Source organism: Suncus etruscus, chromosome 15, assembly GCF_024139225.1.
Source record: "Suncus etruscus isolate mSunEtr1 chromosome 15, mSunEtr1.pri.cur, whole genome shotgun sequence".
NCBI lineage: Eukaryota > Metazoa > Chordata > Mammalia > Eulipotyphla > Soricidae > Suncus > Suncus etruscus.
Window position 1 is genome coordinate 68308229 of NC_064862.1, and position 19259 is coordinate 68327487.

The 19259-nt window shown below is 40.8% G+C and overlaps 1 protein-coding gene across 5 annotated transcripts in view; it reads left to right on the forward strand.

The window, feature by feature from the left end:
• CALN1 (calneuron 1) overlaps positions 1 to 19259 on the forward strand; it is a 524903-nt gene that overhangs the window by 313310 nt on the left and 192334 nt on the right. For 4 of the 5 annotated variants that reach the window (XM_049789555.1, XM_049789558.1, XM_049789557.1 and 1 more), the window contains one exon: positions 6130 to 6273. The exons of the other annotated variant lie outside the window; for it this stretch is intronic. In XM_049789555.1, coding sequence (XP_049645512.1) covers positions 6130 to 6273 — 144 coding nt within the window. The remainder of the gene's footprint in view (positions 1 to 6129; positions 6274 to 19259) is intronic. 5 annotated transcript variants of the gene reach the window in all.

Consider the following 19259-nt stretch of genomic DNA (forward strand, 5'->3'; position numbering starts at 1 on the left):
AGACCCTGTTTCTCTTGTTACCCCAGATCAGTGTCAGAAAATGCTGGAAAATCAATCTAATTTATCAATAAATGCTATTAGGTCACTGAGGGTTTCATAAACTGTGGTAAGGGCTCACAGACCAACTAGAAAAGGCCAGAGGATTTTAGGATTTGTGACTACATTTCCCCACCACTGAGCTGTGGGTGCTGTGAGGCATCATTGGACACCCCTAACATCAGACAGCCATGACCATGGCTGTGTCTCAATGAAACTCTACTTGGAAATGAAGCTGGATGCCACATATGACCAAGGTTCTCCCCTTGATTACCACTGGCCTGAGGGCAGAAGTGTAAGACACATCTAGTGCCCATCTGCACCTTCACCCTGACACACATACCTACCTTCCTCTCGCTGTCCCCACACTCACTTTACTTGCCATCTTGGCCCACCCCTGCTATCTTACTATTCCCAACCTTTCCCTTCTTTTCTTGATCTTTAAAGGCAGAACTTGTGTATGTGACCCCACCACTCCCCTCACTTGCTTCTCTGGCACACTGATGCTTTCTAGTGGGGTTTTGTGAAAGGGATGGTAGCTCTCCCAGTATTGCTAGAATGCAAGAGGAGACTTGCTGCCTGGCTCTCCCAGTATAATACCAGGTTTAAAGGGCAACTCTTCATGAAGAAATGTTCATCTATTCATCTCTATGTCATACTTTGCTGCCTTTTGTGGAAAGGTGAAACTCTTCTAAAGCTCTGTAGTGGGATCTTTCTCTGCTCTATTGTTTCCTCTGAACAAAGACCTTTGGGTTTGGATATTGTATTTCTCATGTCTCTAAATTAGTGATTAATAATCACTTGCCTAGCCTTGTGCTGCATCTCTGGTATGATAATTCTCAATGGTGGGTTCTCACAGGCTGCACCTGGCTCTTGAAGAGTTGTTAAAGTTCACTTTCTGGGGACTTAGGGTATGGCTTATGGGCTAGATGTCATAGTCCCTTGAGTATACCAGAGTGTGCCCCAAAAAAGGAGCCAGAATAGAGAGATAGTATAGGGATTAAGGCATGTGTCATTATTTGATCTCCACCACTACATGATTTTCTGAATATCTCTGAGTGATATTCAGAGATCCCAACATAATGATGGATGTGGCCCAGCTAATCCCTTGCACTACAGGGTCCCAGCACCATCACATCCCTGGGCTCTTGCATTGAACTACCAGCTTTGTTAGCAGAGAATAGCAGGCCCCTAGGTACCCCTTCACTGCTTGGGAGTTTGAAGTCACCCTCCAAAAAAAACCAAACAAAACAAACATTCCCCACATTCTTCCTAAAGATATGTAAATGAATTTTACATCTAGCAAGGATTAAGATGGGAAAAATATTATTCTTATTCATTAACTTGAGGTATAAACGTTAGATGCTTCTTCAAGGCCAGAACATTAGCCAAGGAATCCTGACTATGGCTGGCATCTGGATTTCATCTACAGTACCTGTGACTGTATGGGTTGAGGAGTGAATCTGTCATGTGAAAAGTGTGCCTTTGCTGTTGTCCCTGCTGAAATGACTGTCCTTGCTGAATATCATGGTAGTAAAGCCTGGTTCCAAAGGGCACTGGGTCTGGGTACAGATGGGACCAGCCGTGGCTGTGGCTAGATTATGTCTTAGGAGTAGCTTAATATTTAAATATAGCTTGCCACTTCCATCACCAAAGGTTTAGTAGTTTCATCACCACTAGCAAAATTATCCTCTTTATGTGTCTCCACCCCAGTCTGAGGGTCTGAGAACCATTGCTTTGATCACAGAGTCTAAGAGATTTTGCTGTGGTGTTTTTTCTAGCTTCTTTGCTTTGGGTCTCTATATTTGTGGTTATCTAAAAAAAAATTTGGCATAAAAGAAGTGAATCTCTGGGAAGACAAGTGAATTCCTAGCAGATCTGTCACATTCTAGAATACCTATTGGCTTCAGTGGGGGTAGAGGACTTCTCCTGGGGTGCTGCAGGCCTTGATATGGAGAGATGAGATTAGTGACTAAACACCCTCTCTTGGAAGATGGGTCTTTCTGTATCTCTCCAATCTCACTGCATACAGCGACAGGGCACAGTCCTGTTCATCCATCCATCATGGGGATTCAGTCTTGGATGAGGTTAAACTGGTAGTCCCATACCTAATCAGACATGTATGAGAGACTGGATTGGGGGTCAGGCAGCTGCTCACCTATGTGGAACACATAGCAACTAGCATGAAGAAATAAATTCCAGCCAAAAGCATGTCACATTGCAGGCTGTTCCTGGAAATATGACCTGGGGTCCCCATGTCCCTAATGTGGATTGTGGCTGGAACCTCTTAGCTCAGATCGAGCCAGCCGCCTAGAGACGGAGACGGAGACGGAGGGCTGTCTGCTCCCGTCTCCGCTGATTTTATGGGCATATTTCTCACCCCCTGTTCTGCTGTTAAAAATAACGCAAGGCACACACCACATGGTCCCAACTGGAAGACCTATTTCCTTCTAATATGCTACTCATTTGCCTCGATTTCCTACTCTGGAAAGAGAAGGCTCCAGAGGTTTTTGTGATCTAGTTCTGCTTTGGTACTTATCTCTGTCATTCTTGGTTGCTTTGAAAGAAAATCAAGTTAGTGAGCTTTGTTTCCCCCTTCCTGCCCCCGCACCTTTTCACAAATCCTCATCTCCAGCTGCAAGTCAGGAGCAGATGTTCTTTGCAAACAGACCAGGACTATTGGTTGGCTTTACCTGGGGGCTCAAAGGACGCAATTTAACTAAGCTGCCCATCCTGGCTCTGCTCCGGCAGACAGAAAAAGAGTGGGGGTGGACTCAAGCTGGAAGGATCTGAGATCTAACTAATTAGTCCAGTAGCCCAAGAATGGGGCAACTCTGGTAGTATCCAGGAAGCCAGGTTGAGGTGGGCCCACCCACCCAGGTCCTGATTTTCAAGCCAATTTGTCAAACCCCCTGCTAGCACCCTACCCACCCATGCCCAGGGTATCCAGGAAACAAATCATTGGCTTGTGAGGTCTCGGTTGACAGGAGAGCACAAGAATGATACAGGACTTGCCAGCCAATGGGCACAGTAAATGCCACCTGGAGAGTCCCACCCTATGCTAGAGGGTTTGGTAAGGGTACCATCCTGCCCACAGGATAGAATGTCCAGAGAACATGACCCAGACCCAGCCTCCAGCACTGAAGGGGCCAAGCAGCACCTATTTTCTGCATGGCTAGGCTAAGAATTTTCAGGAGCAGTCCCCAAGTTCCAAAGCTTACTTGGGTGCACCCCACCACAAACACCACCATCACTACCACCAAAAAGAGTGATTGAAGATGCTGGAAGGGAAACCAATTCATTTTTTAGATGGGGACTATGAGGCCAATGGGAGAAATTGGACAGTCATAGAACAGAGACAGACTTCTGGACACAGGCATGCCTCTGGGACCTCTATGCCCTCTGCTGAGGGCCTGATCTTGGGCTCCATATCTCTCCAGTGTCCTTGCTCAGTGTCAGAGCCTTAAGTTGAGTAGCAACTCTGAACTCTTTAGAGATCTCTAGAACCTGATAGAAAACCTACATCTCCTTGTGTTGTTGTGGGCAGGTTTTATTGACGGGTAAAGCCTAAAAGTACAGACAAACCCCTTGACTCAGAATTTACAGCAGACTGCAATGGTTTTTACATCAGCAGTGGGAAAAAAGGAGGGTGTTTGGGCAGCAGATTAATAGAGTCTGAGGGAGAACACAGACTCCTCATTCTTCGCTTAAACACTTTAACAATGTCTACAGAACCACAGAAAGGAGTCTGAGAGGTCCACAGAGAGCCTCATGACAAGCCCAGCTCATTTTACACTTGAGCACACAGTCCTGGGTCCTTGGCCACAAACCTCATGAGCTCATCTGCCTGGCCAGGTGCTGGGTATCCGGATTATGAACAGGTCTTCTCTCTGGGGAGCTGCCCTGTTCACAGGAAGAGTTATCTTGCAAACTCATTGAGTCTTGAGGATGAATTTCAGATCCTTATTTGTAAAGATTTCTTTTCTGAGTGTCGGTGGGTACAGGGGGCCAGAAGCCTGTGAGAATCATAACTCTTCACCAGCCCTTGTGCTAAGGGCTGAGACCCAGGACATCTGTATCAGGCAGGCAACAATGTGGACTGTGGTCTCAAAGGTACAGAGTGATGAAACAATGAAGGACTAAAGATAACTCACCAGAACTGATCCACACAATTGAGTCACAGGGATTGAAAAGGAGGGGTATTGGGGTTCCTGGGATACACTGATGAAGGGTGTGGTGTTATAATGATATGTATAAAAGACTGTAATTAATAGCATTATAAACCACAGACCTCAATCAATAAAAAGTAAAACAATTTTTCAGAGATGATGATGTGAGATGTGGACTCTGCCATGGTTAGAGAGGAAGCTGTGGTTTGGGCAATAAAACAGAGGTCTCTCTGGTGGAACAACTGGATGGGGCAGATTGATCATCTGGACAAAGACCTCCCAAAGTATCAAGTCCTGCCTCTGGAACCCACCACTGTGACCTTTGCTGATGTATCTAATCATTTCGAGATGGGAGTCTCGTGGGATTAGGTGCCTCCTGGTTCCACCACTGGTGTCCTAAGAAAAGGGAAATGGAAGGTTTCATGGCAGAGAGGAGACTGGGGTGCCCTGATCACAGACCAGGAAATTTGGCTGCATCAGGAGAAGGAGGTGGCTGAGGAAAGTATTCTAGAGCCTCTAGGGCAAGCATAGCCCCTTCTACACTCTGGCTTGGGTCCAACAGTACTGGTTTTTTGGCTCCCAGTCTTCAGGTTTGGGGAGAACTCATTTCTGCTGCTTTAAGGCTCTGGGCTCTGGTGACTTGACACAGCAGGATTGGGAATAGTTACAAACAGGAAGCTGTTAGGGAGGAGATGTGATTGGAGGTGTTAGTAGAAGCACACTCAATATTCCAGAAGCAGTGTGTGAATAGGTCCGGGTCACTGCCTGGGTACTAATTTTCCACTACTGCAAGTTTCCAGTAGCTTGAACCTTCTTAACAGTAGCCTGGGTTTTGCAGGAGTCCCCCAGGCTCTTGGAAGACCCCAGAAGATTATTAAATCCTCAGGCATAGAACCCAAGGGCAGTGCAGTAACATGATAGATGCTGGCAGGTGCCAAAGCCAGCTTGCATGTGTTTCTTGGGGAGATATCTTAAGTTGTTCAAGACTGGTGTTGTCACATAAGTAACCTCTCATTTTTAAGCAGATCTCAGCCCCGTCATGGGGTATATGTGGCAGGAATGTGCTCAGTTGCCCCATACAGTCCAGGGCTGTGTCAAACCAACTCTGCAAGGATGAAAGCTTTAGGAGCACCTGGAAGTGAAAAGGCCTTGCTGTTAGCAGAATCAATTCCCCCAGCTCTGCTGGAGTGGGATGAAAGATGTCTTCGGGGCTTTTATGACACACTTATCTATCTGAGGTGGTTTAGAGCTATAAAACAACTGTAAATGAGAAGAATGAAATCAAAGCAGCAGGACACTAGCTCCTCTGTGCCTGTGAGGTTTACAGGGGTCCTGAAGTAAGTAGCAGGGTGCAGCAATCCATATTTGCAGAGGGGAATCTTATTCTCTCCCCCTCCCTGCCAAAGCCAAGACACAGTTTCCTTCTCATGGCTGAAACTTAATCTTTGTCTTGCTCTGAGTGTCCTTAGTGACACTTTGCTGGGAGCTGATCTGATTGTGGGCCTCCTAGTGCCTCACTCTCCTTTATGGCATCTCCCTTCCTTTGTCTTACTCCCATGTTTTTCTTCTTTCATTTGGTCTCTTTAGGCCTCCCACACAGTGCTTAAGATTCCTGGCTTTACTCAGCCAACAAGGCTGCTCAGTCAAGAGTGTTCGGGTCAGTAATGCAATGCTGCTCAGGCCACTAAGGTCAGGCCTGTGGGGACTTCCAGGAGTACAAGCTGGCACTTGGTACTCAAACAATGCAGATGATGGAACTCAGGGCCTTGCACATACTCTTTATCCCTGACCATGCTTTTGTTAAATTAAAGAGTTTTAACATATTGCTGTCACAAGTTTTGGAATTTTCAACAGTCAATAATTGATCTTTTCAACATGGTAAGCCAGATGATGTGACCATGTTCTCTTTGCCTTTTCCTTGTAGAAATCCGAGAGGCCTTTCGGGTCCTGGACCGAGATGGAAATGGCTTCATCTCCAAGCAAGAGCTGGGAATGGCTATGCGCTCCCTGGGGTACATGCCAAGTGAGGTGGAGCTGGCTATTATCATGCAGCGCTTGGACATGGATGGTAAGCCCTTTGTATTTCCCACTTTCCCCTAAGCTGAGTCCTAGCATATCATTGGGATCTTGGGTTTGAAGGGGCACGAGCAAGCCAAAGCTTTGTGTCTTGGTTTACTTTTGTAGATTAGAATTTGAACCAAAACAGAGTTTTGCAAACCATGTTCCATAGAGCTCTAGGAGACTATAGGGAGGGTTTTAGAACTACCAGAGCGAGAAAGGAGACAGGCTGGTAGATCAATTAGAAGAGCTTTACTGAAATAGAATCCATATATCAAAAACATATACTCATTAGCCTGTGAAATTCAGTGATTTTCAGGGAATTCTCAGATTAGTGAATACTGAAATCAAGTTTAGGATAATTTCACCATTCTCTGTAGAACACTTGTACCTGCTAACTCTCACTTTTAAATCCCTCAACACTCTGACACTCCCAGACCCTAGGAAACCACTAATCTATATTCTACCACAGTGGCTTTGCCTCTGCTGGACATTTCTCACAGATGGGACTGTACACTATGCAGTCTGCTGTGGCTTGATTGACTCAGTGTGAAATTTATACCACCCACCATGGATTCGGTCTTAAATTTTTCCACTTGCAACCCCTTTTTGCTGAAGAAATGCAACACAGGCAAGCACTGGCAGAAAGACTTTGGGTTCAGTGATTTTGCTTTTTTTTGTTTTTGTCAATGTACATTCAGTGCAAACCTTGCACTATTAGAAACCTTGCTCTTGTTAGAAATGCCCTAAAAGTCTGGCACAGGATGGATAAGCTGCCCTGGCTTTGTTCTGAACAACTCTGATAGACTCGGACTCAGCACAGTTGGACTTGACCTAGCTTGGTATTTCAGAAAAGTGCTAACAATGTGCATATGTTTTCTCTCGATTCTCACCATCATTTCAGAGACATGTTTACAGAAAATAATTCTATCCTTAAAATAATAAACTTGTTTACTGCATGTCTTTGTGTGGAAAGAAAGATTTTGTAGTTTGACTCTCCTTGTACACACTATAGTTACAGACTGGTTCCCAGCTACTAGTACTGAATTCACTATGGTGAATAAAATTTTGTTGGGACAGAGGAAGAAGCTACTCCTGTGAATGCCTGAATCTTCCTTAGTCATCCTGGTCATTGTAGGTATATTGTGTGCTCCTAGCCTCAAGGCAGTTCTGTCATTCTTGTCCCGTTTCCTGTGGAGTCGGGATTTCTCAACGTTTCTTGCAATGATGGTATCTAAAGGACTTATTGGACTCAGGCCAAAGCTCCATCTGGGATGCAGTTGCAAGAAGCTTCAAGTTTGGGGCCAAAGAGATAGAATAGTGAGTAGGTCATTTCCTTTGTACACAGCCAATCCCTGGCCCACATATGGCTCCCTGAGCTCCACCAGGAGTGATCTCTGAGCAGAGCCTGTAGTAAAACCCTGAGCATTACCAGGTGTTGTCCAAAACAGACAAAACAAAACAAAACAAAACAAAAAAAACCAGGAAGCTTCTAATTTCATCAGTTTAATTTTCACCTTATTATTCTCAGCTACAAATGCTAAAGACAGAACTCAGAAACACAAGCTTGTGGAGAATTTCTTTTAGATCTTCTAACAAAAGTCTTAGTCTTTGGTTATTTCAAGGTGTTCCCATGAGGTAAAACACATTTATTTATCTTTGGAGTACATCATCTTTGCAGTTTTGTGTTGCTGCCCTACTTTAATGTGGGAACCTAGGAACACAGTACAGCATTGCAGGGCAGAGACCTGTGTAAATTATATAGTGGCTGTGTGGAAAGAATGAAGAGAGATACAGCCAGGTTGCTGAAACATGAGTCTTGAAGTGATTTGTAAATGAGCTGGTGGGTGAAATTTCTGGGAACCATCTAGAGGCTATGGACAGACTTCTCTAAGAGTCTTTCTCTTAATGGGGTCTTGTGATCTGTTCTGTTAAAAGAAAAAAAAATCAGATTCTAATTATATCCTTTTGTCCAGCTTCTGTAACTGGGCATCCTCCTCAGAGACTTGGCCCTGCCTGATGAATCTTCTCTTTGGTGTGAAACTTGTGGTATGGCTCAGAGTTTTATGGGGATGATATAAAAAAAGAACAAAAGAAAGTTTGGACTGGAATTTCTCATTCTAAGCTGTAAAATGGGATATTCCTCTGGACCCACAGAGCTGAATCAGTGGTGTCAACACAGCAAGAGAGGTGAGGTGCTTCCATCGATCTGGCTAGCTATGATTAGGGGTGTGTTGGGCACCCACCCATCTCCTCTTTCTGGAGTTCCTGCTAGTTTGCCCAATGCTGAGATCATCCCTTGGGCATGTGGCCCAGCTGGAATTTGCCTGAATGTGTCTGTGTAACCTGAGTCCACACAGGAGGTTTTCATTAGGGTTCCTTGGGAGTGGGGTGTCTTTCTGGGTCCACATGTAACAGTACCCTCTCTGGATCTGAGAGCACGACTGGTTTCCTGGAGGCAGTGCTCAAGCCACACCCTTCCAGTCAGCTTAGGAGCTTTCCAGAAGGCTGCACAAAGAATAGGTCGTCGAGCTTTGAAATGTTCTTCTGGCTTGGGATCAATTTGCCTGCAGTGCTGGAATCAGTTGCATGTGAGCATGTGTAATGTGCGTGCATACATGCCTGTGTCATCAGAGCTTAAACTGCTCAATTAGCACATCAACTCTAGCACTGCAGATTGTGCTAATTAAACCACATTTAAATATGAGCCACTGATAGTGCAGATGGCATCAGGTAAACAGAAAGCCAAAACCTCTTTCTTTTGTTCAGGTTGGAAAAGGTCCTTTCTTGAAATCTAACTTGTTTACAGCCCTACTCCTCTTTTATAAGCCTCTGTAGTAAAGAAGACTTTTGTCCTGAGGTCATGGCAGGCCATGTCTAAAGTTCTCTCTGCATCTTGCCATTAACTTCTCTCCAGCACATCTCAGAACTAGTAATGCACCATCTTTTAGAGAGGAATAGATAGTCACACCCAGAGGTAGCTCCATGACCACTTTGATAAAAGTAGGTTGAGAAAATCTGTTCTGTCACAGTGCTCTCCTTGGCACTGTGATCACTATAGATGCTTAAAGGGAGGAAGGGGATAGCAGAGGAGTCTCAACAGCTTAGGAACTTGGGTTAGAAGAAAAATCTCAAGCTCTTGAGGAATTAAGTCAGTAAGTCTGAACTAGAAGGCTGGAGGAGTTTTGTCTTCTAACTTTGGATAAAGGAAATGAACCCTCTGGCTTGAAAGTAGAGTCTCAGCTTCCCCATACTCTAGCTATGGTCCAGGGGCCTGCAGGGTCAGCTTTTAACACTTCCTGATCAGTCTTCTGTATTTGTTTTCTGGAGCCCCAGAATCTGTGTACACCTCTGTGGAGACACACTACCTGGGACCCACCTGTAGAGACTAGAAATGAACCCAACTATGCGTCCTCTGTCTTCCTTGGGCCCTCTTTACTGTATAGTGCAGCTTCTTTATCTCTTTTGAGACTCCTCCTACAACTTCTGAAAATTAATTTACAAAGCTGATATTCTGGAGGTCAGCTACAGGAAAGTATCTCCAAATATCTGCATTTGTCAGTAAGCATAGTTGGCATCCAACTCCTTCTAGCTAAGCGAATTGTTACTGAATGTCCTTTGATCTGACTTTGAGGCTAAATGGTTACTAGGGATAACTAGCCTTCCCAATTGACTTGAACAATTATACTAGTTAACAATAAAAATTCAGTGGTCCTCAAACTTTTTAAACAGGGGGCCAGTTCAATGTCCCTGAGACCATTGGAGGGCGAGACTATAGTATAAACAAAAACTATGAATGAATTCCGATTCACACTGCATATATCTTATTTTGAAGTGAAGAAACAAAATGGAAACAAATACAATATGTGACCTGCAGGCTGTAGTTTGAGGACCACTGAATTAAAATCCTCCCCCTGGGCTTTGTGAACTTCTGGATAATGATCTGCATTTCTTAGATAAGAAAATTGAAGTACAGGGTTTTCAAGTAACTTAGCCAACCAGGCCACTAGTGTGAATTAAGTGAATGTGAGATATTAGCCATGGAGCTTGTGGATATATTTTTCCCTGTGATGTTAGTGGATCTGGGTCTCTGAGGATGAGAGCAGGATGCCACTTCCTAGAGATTTTACAACTTATGTGGAAGTTTGGTTAGCAATGGCTGTTGTGAATAGTCTTTGTTGTCACCTTACCTAGATGAAAAAATTCCTGTCACTTCCAAAATTATTCTTTTGTCTCTTATGAGACAGGCCTAACCTTGACATAGAGTTTATGAAGCATATGTGGTTTGGGCTGCTATTTGCATTAGGGACCTTTAAATCCTCATGGGATGTGGACTCATTGTGGATTCCAAATACCTCTCTCTCAATATTTCTTTCATTCTAAACAATTTCTTCTGAAATTTTCCTAGTAAATTTCTGTCATCTTAATCCTATTGACAGTTGGCATATAGTTCCAGCTATGAAACAGATTGTTCAAATCAATTTTAGCTACTCAAGCTAATAACAGAAATAAACCCTCAACCTGTACTATATTGTTTCTTTTATTTAACTCCCTGGAATCCATTGCTTAACTCCCTCCTAGGTTTACACTGGTGTCAATTAGCCACATCTTGCCACTCTGTATGCTCTTAAAATTTCTCCTCCTGGACTTCCTGCTCTGATGAAAACCTGTCCCTAGTTTTAAGGCAAAGAAACATGATGGAACTAGTTTGGAAGGCAGGTGTCTCTTTCCAAGGAACTACTTCAGCTGAGTGGTCTCTTCAGATTTCAGGTTCAAGCTCTCTGTCATTGGGAACATACATAGAGGATAACAGGAACATGTTATGAGACTGACGCGCTGCCTACTGCAATAAGGAGGCGACTTAACAGGAACATGTTATTACTTGATTTTCTGGATCATTTTTTTTCATGTCAGAAGGTTTATTACACTCTGATTGCTAGTTGATCATTCTGTTTCTTTTTCGTTTCTGAACATTAGATGACTTCAAATACATGTTGGCCTCCAAGAAATGTTTCTACAGGGGTGACAATATTAAAAAATTTGGAGTTGACCAAATTCACAGATCAGAAATTTCAAGTACAATTGCTGATATTGCAGTATTTGTGGGGCATGGTTTTGGCTCCCAGCTTTCTAGAAGTGCTATAAATAGTGGGGAGGGCACAATTCACTTACTCCCCAAAAATGGTCTGGTGATGTCAGCCCAAATGCTGGCATATCTGGAGTTTTGGTCAGATTAATGTTTTTGCAGAAATCTGTAAATGAGTGATGAAGCAGGGCCATTGGTGAAGCAGCAATTGTGGGTGATGGGTGCAGCTGGTGTGGCTTCAGCAGGACAGAGACTTGGCCCAAATTTCTATCTGAGATTTCCATTTTCAGTTGTGAGTCTGATGTACCCATGATTTAACAATGATTTTTTTTTTACATTTCTTTCAAGAATAGGTTGAACTTATGGAGCTGGCTGAATACAAACATGGAGACTGCATTCATTGGGCTGATTTTCTGGATCTTATCAAGATCTCCATCAAAGTGTCTGGTCCTTCTAATGTTATACATGTCTTTCTAATCTGTGTCATACAAGAGACTTTTGAATCTATGGTTTTAGTTTATAATCTCACAGACCTCATTATATAATTTGACGTTTTCTTTGTAATTGCAATTCTCAAGAAGTTACTCTAGAACCATTTATGTTCTCTGGAACCAGCTTAGATGGGTTTCGAGGCCTGAGCTTTCTTTTGGCTCCCAGGGTTGTGCAGAGGTATCCATCCACTCCCACAGCCCCTAAAATCTGTAGGACTTTAAGAATCAATCACAGGAGCTGCATGTTTTTCTAAAGCTTGGATTTCAGTAATTATTTCATCCCAGGAAACTGCAGATGATATTTAACTAATAGGGATGCTCAGGTATGTGGAACATACCAGTGTCTCATTTTTATGAGCAAGAAGTTGTGTGCTTTGTTGATGGTCAGAGATAAGCAAATTATTCTTAAAAACTTGAGAAGAAGTTTATTTCGTCCTTGTATTATATGTCATATGAAAAACAGAAACCAGGAGGAATTCTTCCCAGTGAGAATATTCTGTGAAAGATAAGAACCTGCTATATCCCAAAACATTATGGTAGCATTTCACATAAATATCATTTACCAATATCATTTATGGTAAACTTTGCTCAAAAAACATTGAGAGTTGCTGTCTCAGAGCATCCTAACAAGTATGGAGTTTTATTTAAATAAGTCATTACTAATATAATTCGTGAGAAGTAGCCACAGCTTTGTCTTAGGAACTATTTCTTCTATGGCAATTGGTTTTTACTTTCTTCTGCAGTTTATCAATTGTGTGTGTGGTGGTGGGGGCTGTTTCAGCAATGACTGGCCACATTCTGCTGGAGTAATAATTTATCCAAATATCCATGGTTTACCACCAAAGATTACAAGTTCTAACTCATATGAGTGTCATTATAGGTTGACTTCAGAGTCCTAGTAAAGAGGAACTTTGTATTTGGGCTTTTATGATGGCAAAGACAAAAGAAACTAAGAGAACCTTAATGTTTCTGCCTCTTCTATTCACATCCATATCGAATTGGCTAAAGAAAGTACATGACTGTGCCTGGCATGAAGGTTGTCCTGGGAAGTGCAATCTAGCTCTACTCAGAAAAAAATAAACTTCAACTATTTGGAAAATGACACTAATAATACCTAAATATTTCAAACATTTTTCTAATTAGAATGTCACATTCATACCAAAATTTTTACCTTAGAAAGAACTTTTAGAAGTACTAAATAGTGGGGCCAGAGAGATAGCATGGAGGTAAGGCATTTGCTTTGCATGCAGAAGGTCGGTTGTTTGGATCCCAGCATCCCGTATGGTCCCCTGAGCCTGCCAGGGGTGATTTCTAAGTGTAGAGCCAGGTCCTCAGGTCCCCTGAGCGCTGCCAGGTGTGACCCAAACACCCCCCCACAAAGAAGTTCTAAATAGTGGGAAATATAGTGGGAAAAAATAAAATAAGCAAATAACTAATGGGAAAACAATATTCTGTCAACTTTTCCACGTTCAGATAGATGTACTAAATAAAATAAAAATTTGAAGACAGTGAATATGTGCACACAGACTAGGTGTCTATGATATAAAGTCCAGTGGTCCTCAAACTACGGTCTATAGGCCACATATTGTATTTGTTCCCATTTTGTTTCTTCACTTCAAAATAAGATATATGCAGTGTAATAAGAATTTGTCCATAGTTTTTGTTTTTACTATAGTTTGGCCCTCCAACTATCTGAGGGACAGAGAACTGTCCCTCTGTTTAAAAACTTTGAGGACAGGGGCTGGAGAGATAGCATAGATGTAAGGCATTTGCCTTGCATGCAGAAGGATGGTGGTTTGAATCCTGGCATCCCATATGGTCCTCCAAGCCTGCCAGGAGTGATTTCTGAGCATAGAGCCAGGAGTAAACTCTGAGCATCACTGGGTGTAACCCAAACACCAAAACAAACAAACAAACAAACAAAAATTTGAGGACCACTGCAACTGTATGCTATTTTAGAAAAAGGGGTCTTCTATACCTTTCAAAGAATTTTATATTTACTTTTGTAGAAGTGTTAGTTTATCTACCTCAGTTCTTCATGCCAGCATTCACCTCCTCTTCTCTGTTAACCTCCTTTTTGTTCTTGGGAGCCCAAGGGGATGTTTTTATTCACCATTTTTCATTTTATTTCTTTATAAGTGATTTCTAAACAATCTCAAAACATCAATGTAATTTAGGTCATTAAATTTCTAAGGGTGAAAATAATAGGCACAATCATTTACTACAATACAGTAAGCCAGAAATTAACAGAAATTTGAATTAAAAACTCAACCCACTTGAAATTTAAAATTAAAAGTAAAGCCAAGAACCTTTTAATTTAATGAATAGGCCTGAGATTTGATTCTTTTAAAGTGGAAGGTAATAAATTGACAAAAATAGCATGGAAGTTACAATTAATATATATTAGAAATAAAAAAGAGATTTGTTATAATGAAATATTATATAATGAAATCTGATACAATTTGTCTGAATACATTTGAACATCTACATGCAAGAGAGATTTTTCTGGAAAGTAGAAAACATTAAAATTGATTCAAGATGACTGAAGTAATCTAAATCGGAAGTTGCATACTTACAGTCTACCAGCCAAATACAAGCCTTAACCATATTTTCTTTGGCGCACACATCACTTAATAAAGCAGGAAATCTCATACTTAAAAAAACCATTTCCCCCTCTCAAAATATTAGGAAGTTTGGCATATTGCATTGCAGTCATGTGATGGCGTTGAGCAGCTTACATAAGGACTGTGAAGCACAGTGGGTACCACACTTCCACCACACCTCATAGTTCTACATCTGTCCAGCCTTAAGGTCCTTCTGGGTTGTGGGCTTTGTAATTGTCTACATGGGCCTGTTGGTGATGAGGAGATCTTCTACTAATAAAGTACCAAGTCATTTTTCATTTCCTTTTACTTCAGTTGTGGGATGATTTTGGAAAAAGGTATTTGTTTTATGCAGTGCTGAATCAAAACCAGAGCTCATGTATTTAAGGCAGGCACTTTGCTACTGAGATACCTTCTGGCCCTTTTGGGGTAGTTTCACATTTTTCCCTGTAATTTTGTTTCTGTTTTGTTTGTTTGGTGTTATTGCAAACAATTTTAGTGACATTTTAATTTTAATATCTTGATTATTTAATAATTAAGGCAACTCTGACAAAAATTTCTACTGAAAAGAGCTTTAGTATTATCTCCCAACTTTGATAAATAGTTTTAATTGCTTTGTTGTTTTCTTTATAATTTTTGTCCTATATTTTAACTCACCCTAGAAATATTTTAGGGGAGTATTTTGTAATTTCCAAGTTGCTGGGATTTCAAGTTTCTAGTTTGCATTTACATTTTCTATTTATTGCTTTGTGAAAAATAAATATTTGCTAGGACCTGCTATTTGCAAGGATTTTCTTTGTAACCTAGAATAAAATGAATTTTATGTTCTTATCTCTTAAACATTAGGGTTTTATGTATGCATACAAATAATCTTTATATTATGTAACTTTTTTGGGGGGGGCCACACCCGGCGGTGCTCAGGGGTTACTCCTGGCTGTCTGCTCAGAAATAGCTCTTAGCAGGCACAGGGGACCATATGGGACACTGGGATTCGAACCAACCACCTTTGGTCCTGGGTCGGCTGCTTGCAAGGCAAACGCCGCTGTGCTATCTCTCCGGGCCCTGATTGGCTCTTAATTTTGCCATTTTGCTTTTTTGCTGGTTCCCATGTATTATTAATATTTATCTGCTATTGTGATGTAAGTTTGTTTTGGAATCAAAAAACTTCAAAAGAATTTGATTTTACCTGGACCTTTCCTTTGATGTTGCTACAGTGACATGTTTCTTATGGTTAAAAAAATCCCAGGCTAAGGTGCTCAGACCTGTTTTGGTGGTAACCACTGGAGGCTGCATCCACTTAACTGTGTCTCTAGGCTACATCTGAATATGACAAACCCATGAAACACTAGTGATGCTGGACATCACAGCCAGAAGAGTTGCCAGGCACACATTACAGAGTCTTGAGACGGAATTCATGGCAGCTCTAGAGATCAACCTGAGTCCTTCTTTTGCAAAGCCTATGCAGGAAGCCAACTGAGCTGTTTTGAGTCCTAAACTTGGGGGCTTTAAAGGTAAATATACATTTAATATCTAAATACAACAATATAAACGTAATATAAATATAAGACATTCACTATTCTTAATGGTTTGTGCGTTAGGTACATTCCTTTCACTGATAATAATGGCCAGGACATTTTAGTGAGCTTTTTTGCTAACATCAATTATAAGTCATAGTATGGTTGACTTTTTTATGAAGCATGGAAAATCCAGTGTTTTCCTCCTTTTAAAAAAATTCTTTCTTAATTTCAATATATTGTTGCTACCAATATATCCTCCCCTTATGCAATTTTTATTGTTTTCCATTTAAAAGAACATCACCATTTTATAACTACACTGTAAGTACTTGTTTTTCCTGGCAATTTCATGAGTTTCCATGTACCCAGTCACTCTTAACAATTTTCTGCTTCTTATTTCAGTTACAATATTCAGTTACTTATTTTAATGCAAAATTGGCAAGACTTCATTGTTTTGTTTATTTCAGAAGGTTTTACCATAGCCCTAAATCTTCTCAGAAAATTATAACAGGCTATTTCTTCCTTTACACACACACACACACACACACACACACACACACACAAACACACACACACACACACACACACACACACACACACACACACACACACACACACACACACACTACTAGTACTTGAGTGATGGGGCCAGAGAGATAGCTTTGAGAAGATATATGCTTTGTATCAGAAGGTCTCTCTCCCTCTGCCCCTGACACTAACCATAATTGGCTGTGGCCTAAAAATAAAATAAATATTTTAAGATTTTTCTTTTTAATATCCCCTGATTGCTGCCCCATTATATTTGGGGTTTGATACTTTAAAGAAGCTTATGACTTATCCACAGTTTATTTCTAGTGAGTAGTGAGGTTTTAAGAATGTATTTCTCGGGGCCTGGAGAGATAGCACAGCGGCGTTTGCCTTGCAAGCAGCCGATCCAGGACCAAAGGTGGTTGGTTCAAATCCCAGTGTCCCATAGGGTCCCCGTGCCTGCCAGGAGCTATTTCTGAGCAGACAGCCAGGAGTAACCCCTGAGCACCGCTGGGTGTGGCCCAAAACCCCAAAAAATATGTATATATTTCTCACCTGTGAAGTCTCACTTCCTCTATTCTAACACCTTTCCCAGGTTATCATGGATAATGATGGTGGTGGATACTGAGATTATCTTACAAGTTGGGGTTCATTGTGCCATAGTTCACAATCCCCATTTTTATTCTGAGTTTTGTTCCTAGAAAACAGAACTTTGGGTGGGGGGAATACAACTTTAACCCCTCTCATTGTGTTTTTTGCTTCAGCTCCTTATAAAAAATTGTCTTCATATATATATAAAACAAGAGCTCTTTGGATCTAGATCCTGGCCTATAATCTCCATCTTTGTTCCCTATAGTTGTCCTCTAACATTCCTCTATTTTTATTTTTTCAGTCTTCTGTTTCTTTGGTATTAGTGATGTTTTCTTTTTTGGTTTTGGGGCCATACATGGCAGCGCTCAAGGGTTACTCTTGGATCTGTACCCAGAAATCACTCCTAGCAGGCTTGGGGGACCCTATGGGATGCTGGGGATGAAACCAGGGTCAGCCATTGCAAGGCAAATACCCTACCTGTTGTGCTATCACTTCAGCCCCAGATGTTTTCTTCTTATGATAAATTTGTTCATAACACTTTATTGTGTTTGATTAGGCTATATTTTAAATTTAGTTTTTTCACACATAGTTATAAAACTATGGGTACATTGGTTCTATTTATCCAAGCTTTGGCAAGCTTTTAACATCATTTTGTTCTTAATATTTTTATTGATTAAGATTTTGTGGTTTACAATATTGTTAGTAATGGTTTCTTATGCACATCATTCTGACACCACACCTATCATCAGTGTACCCACCTCCTCCCCAAAGCTCCAAGTCCCTCCCCTTTGAATTTCTGTCCCCAGCAACTTGATTGTGTAGATCAGTTCTTCTGTTGTGTTGCCTTTGGAATTTTTTTCTACTTGCTGTTTATCTCTAAGTTCCACATAAAAAAGAGATCATTCTATATTTATTCCTTTTCTTCTGGCTGGTTTCACTCAGGATCTTCCAGTTCCATCCATGTTGCTACATATTGTTTGATTTTGTTCTTTCTTAGAGGTGCATAGTATTCTGTTATATGTATATAAATATACCCACACACCACACTTCTTGATCCATTCATCCATATTTGGGTATTTAGGTTCATTTATATCTTGGCTATTGTATTAAGGGTAGTGATGGATATAATTGTACACAAATTCTTTTGAATTAATATTTTTTTCTTTTGGAGATAGATGCCAAGAAGTGGTATTGGTGGGTCTTACAGTAGTTCTATATTTTGATAGATTTACATATTTATTTCCATAGAGACTAAACCAGATGACATTTACAAAATAAGTGGATATTAAGTGTTGAATTTATATTGTTCAGAAATCTATGAAAATGATTTAGTTTGTATTTTCTGTTTGTTCTCAGAAGTACATATTTCTTTTAAATTTCAAATATATTCACATAAATGTAACTTGTCATTCTTTATATTTTAATACCCTTTTATTCTGTAAATATATCAGCTTTGTCATTTCAATTTATGTATTTGCTTGATTTTTAAATTTTATTTTCATATAAATATAAATCTTTAATTTCAGTTTTAGACATTTGCTTTATTGATTTTTTTTCTTAATTTTATTCCTATGCAGTTTTTCTTATAAATATTATATTTCTCAGAGAGTTCTATTAGTGATGTAGTTGGTAGTGGAATTAGTTCAGTTGAAGTGAGAAGTCATCTATTTTAATTCTGCTAGTAATTTAGTTTAATTACATTCTCTTTCAACTTTGCCAGCTTGATTTTTATTACATTGTGATTCAAATATTATAAGATGTATATTTTAGTGTTCTTTTTGAATTTTGACAAAAATTATATAACAATACAGCCATACCCTAATATAATTTATAAAACACTTCTTTGCTCCTTGTCAATAACTTTTAATAGCATCTTACATATTCTTTTTATTTGTTTATCTTGGGTACATTTCTTTCTTTCTTTTTTTTTTTTTTTGTGGTTTTTGGGTCACACCTGGCAGTGCTCAGGGGTTATTCCTGGCTCCAGGCTCAGAAATTGCTCCTGGCAGGCACGGGGGACCATCTGGGGTGCCGGGATTCGAACCAATGACCTGCATGAAAGGCAAACACCTTACCTCCATGCTATCTCTCCGGCCCCATCTTGGGTACATTTCTAATTGTGGATAGGGCTTATTCCTGGCTCTGTACTCAGATATCACTCCTGGCTGGCTCAGAATGTCATA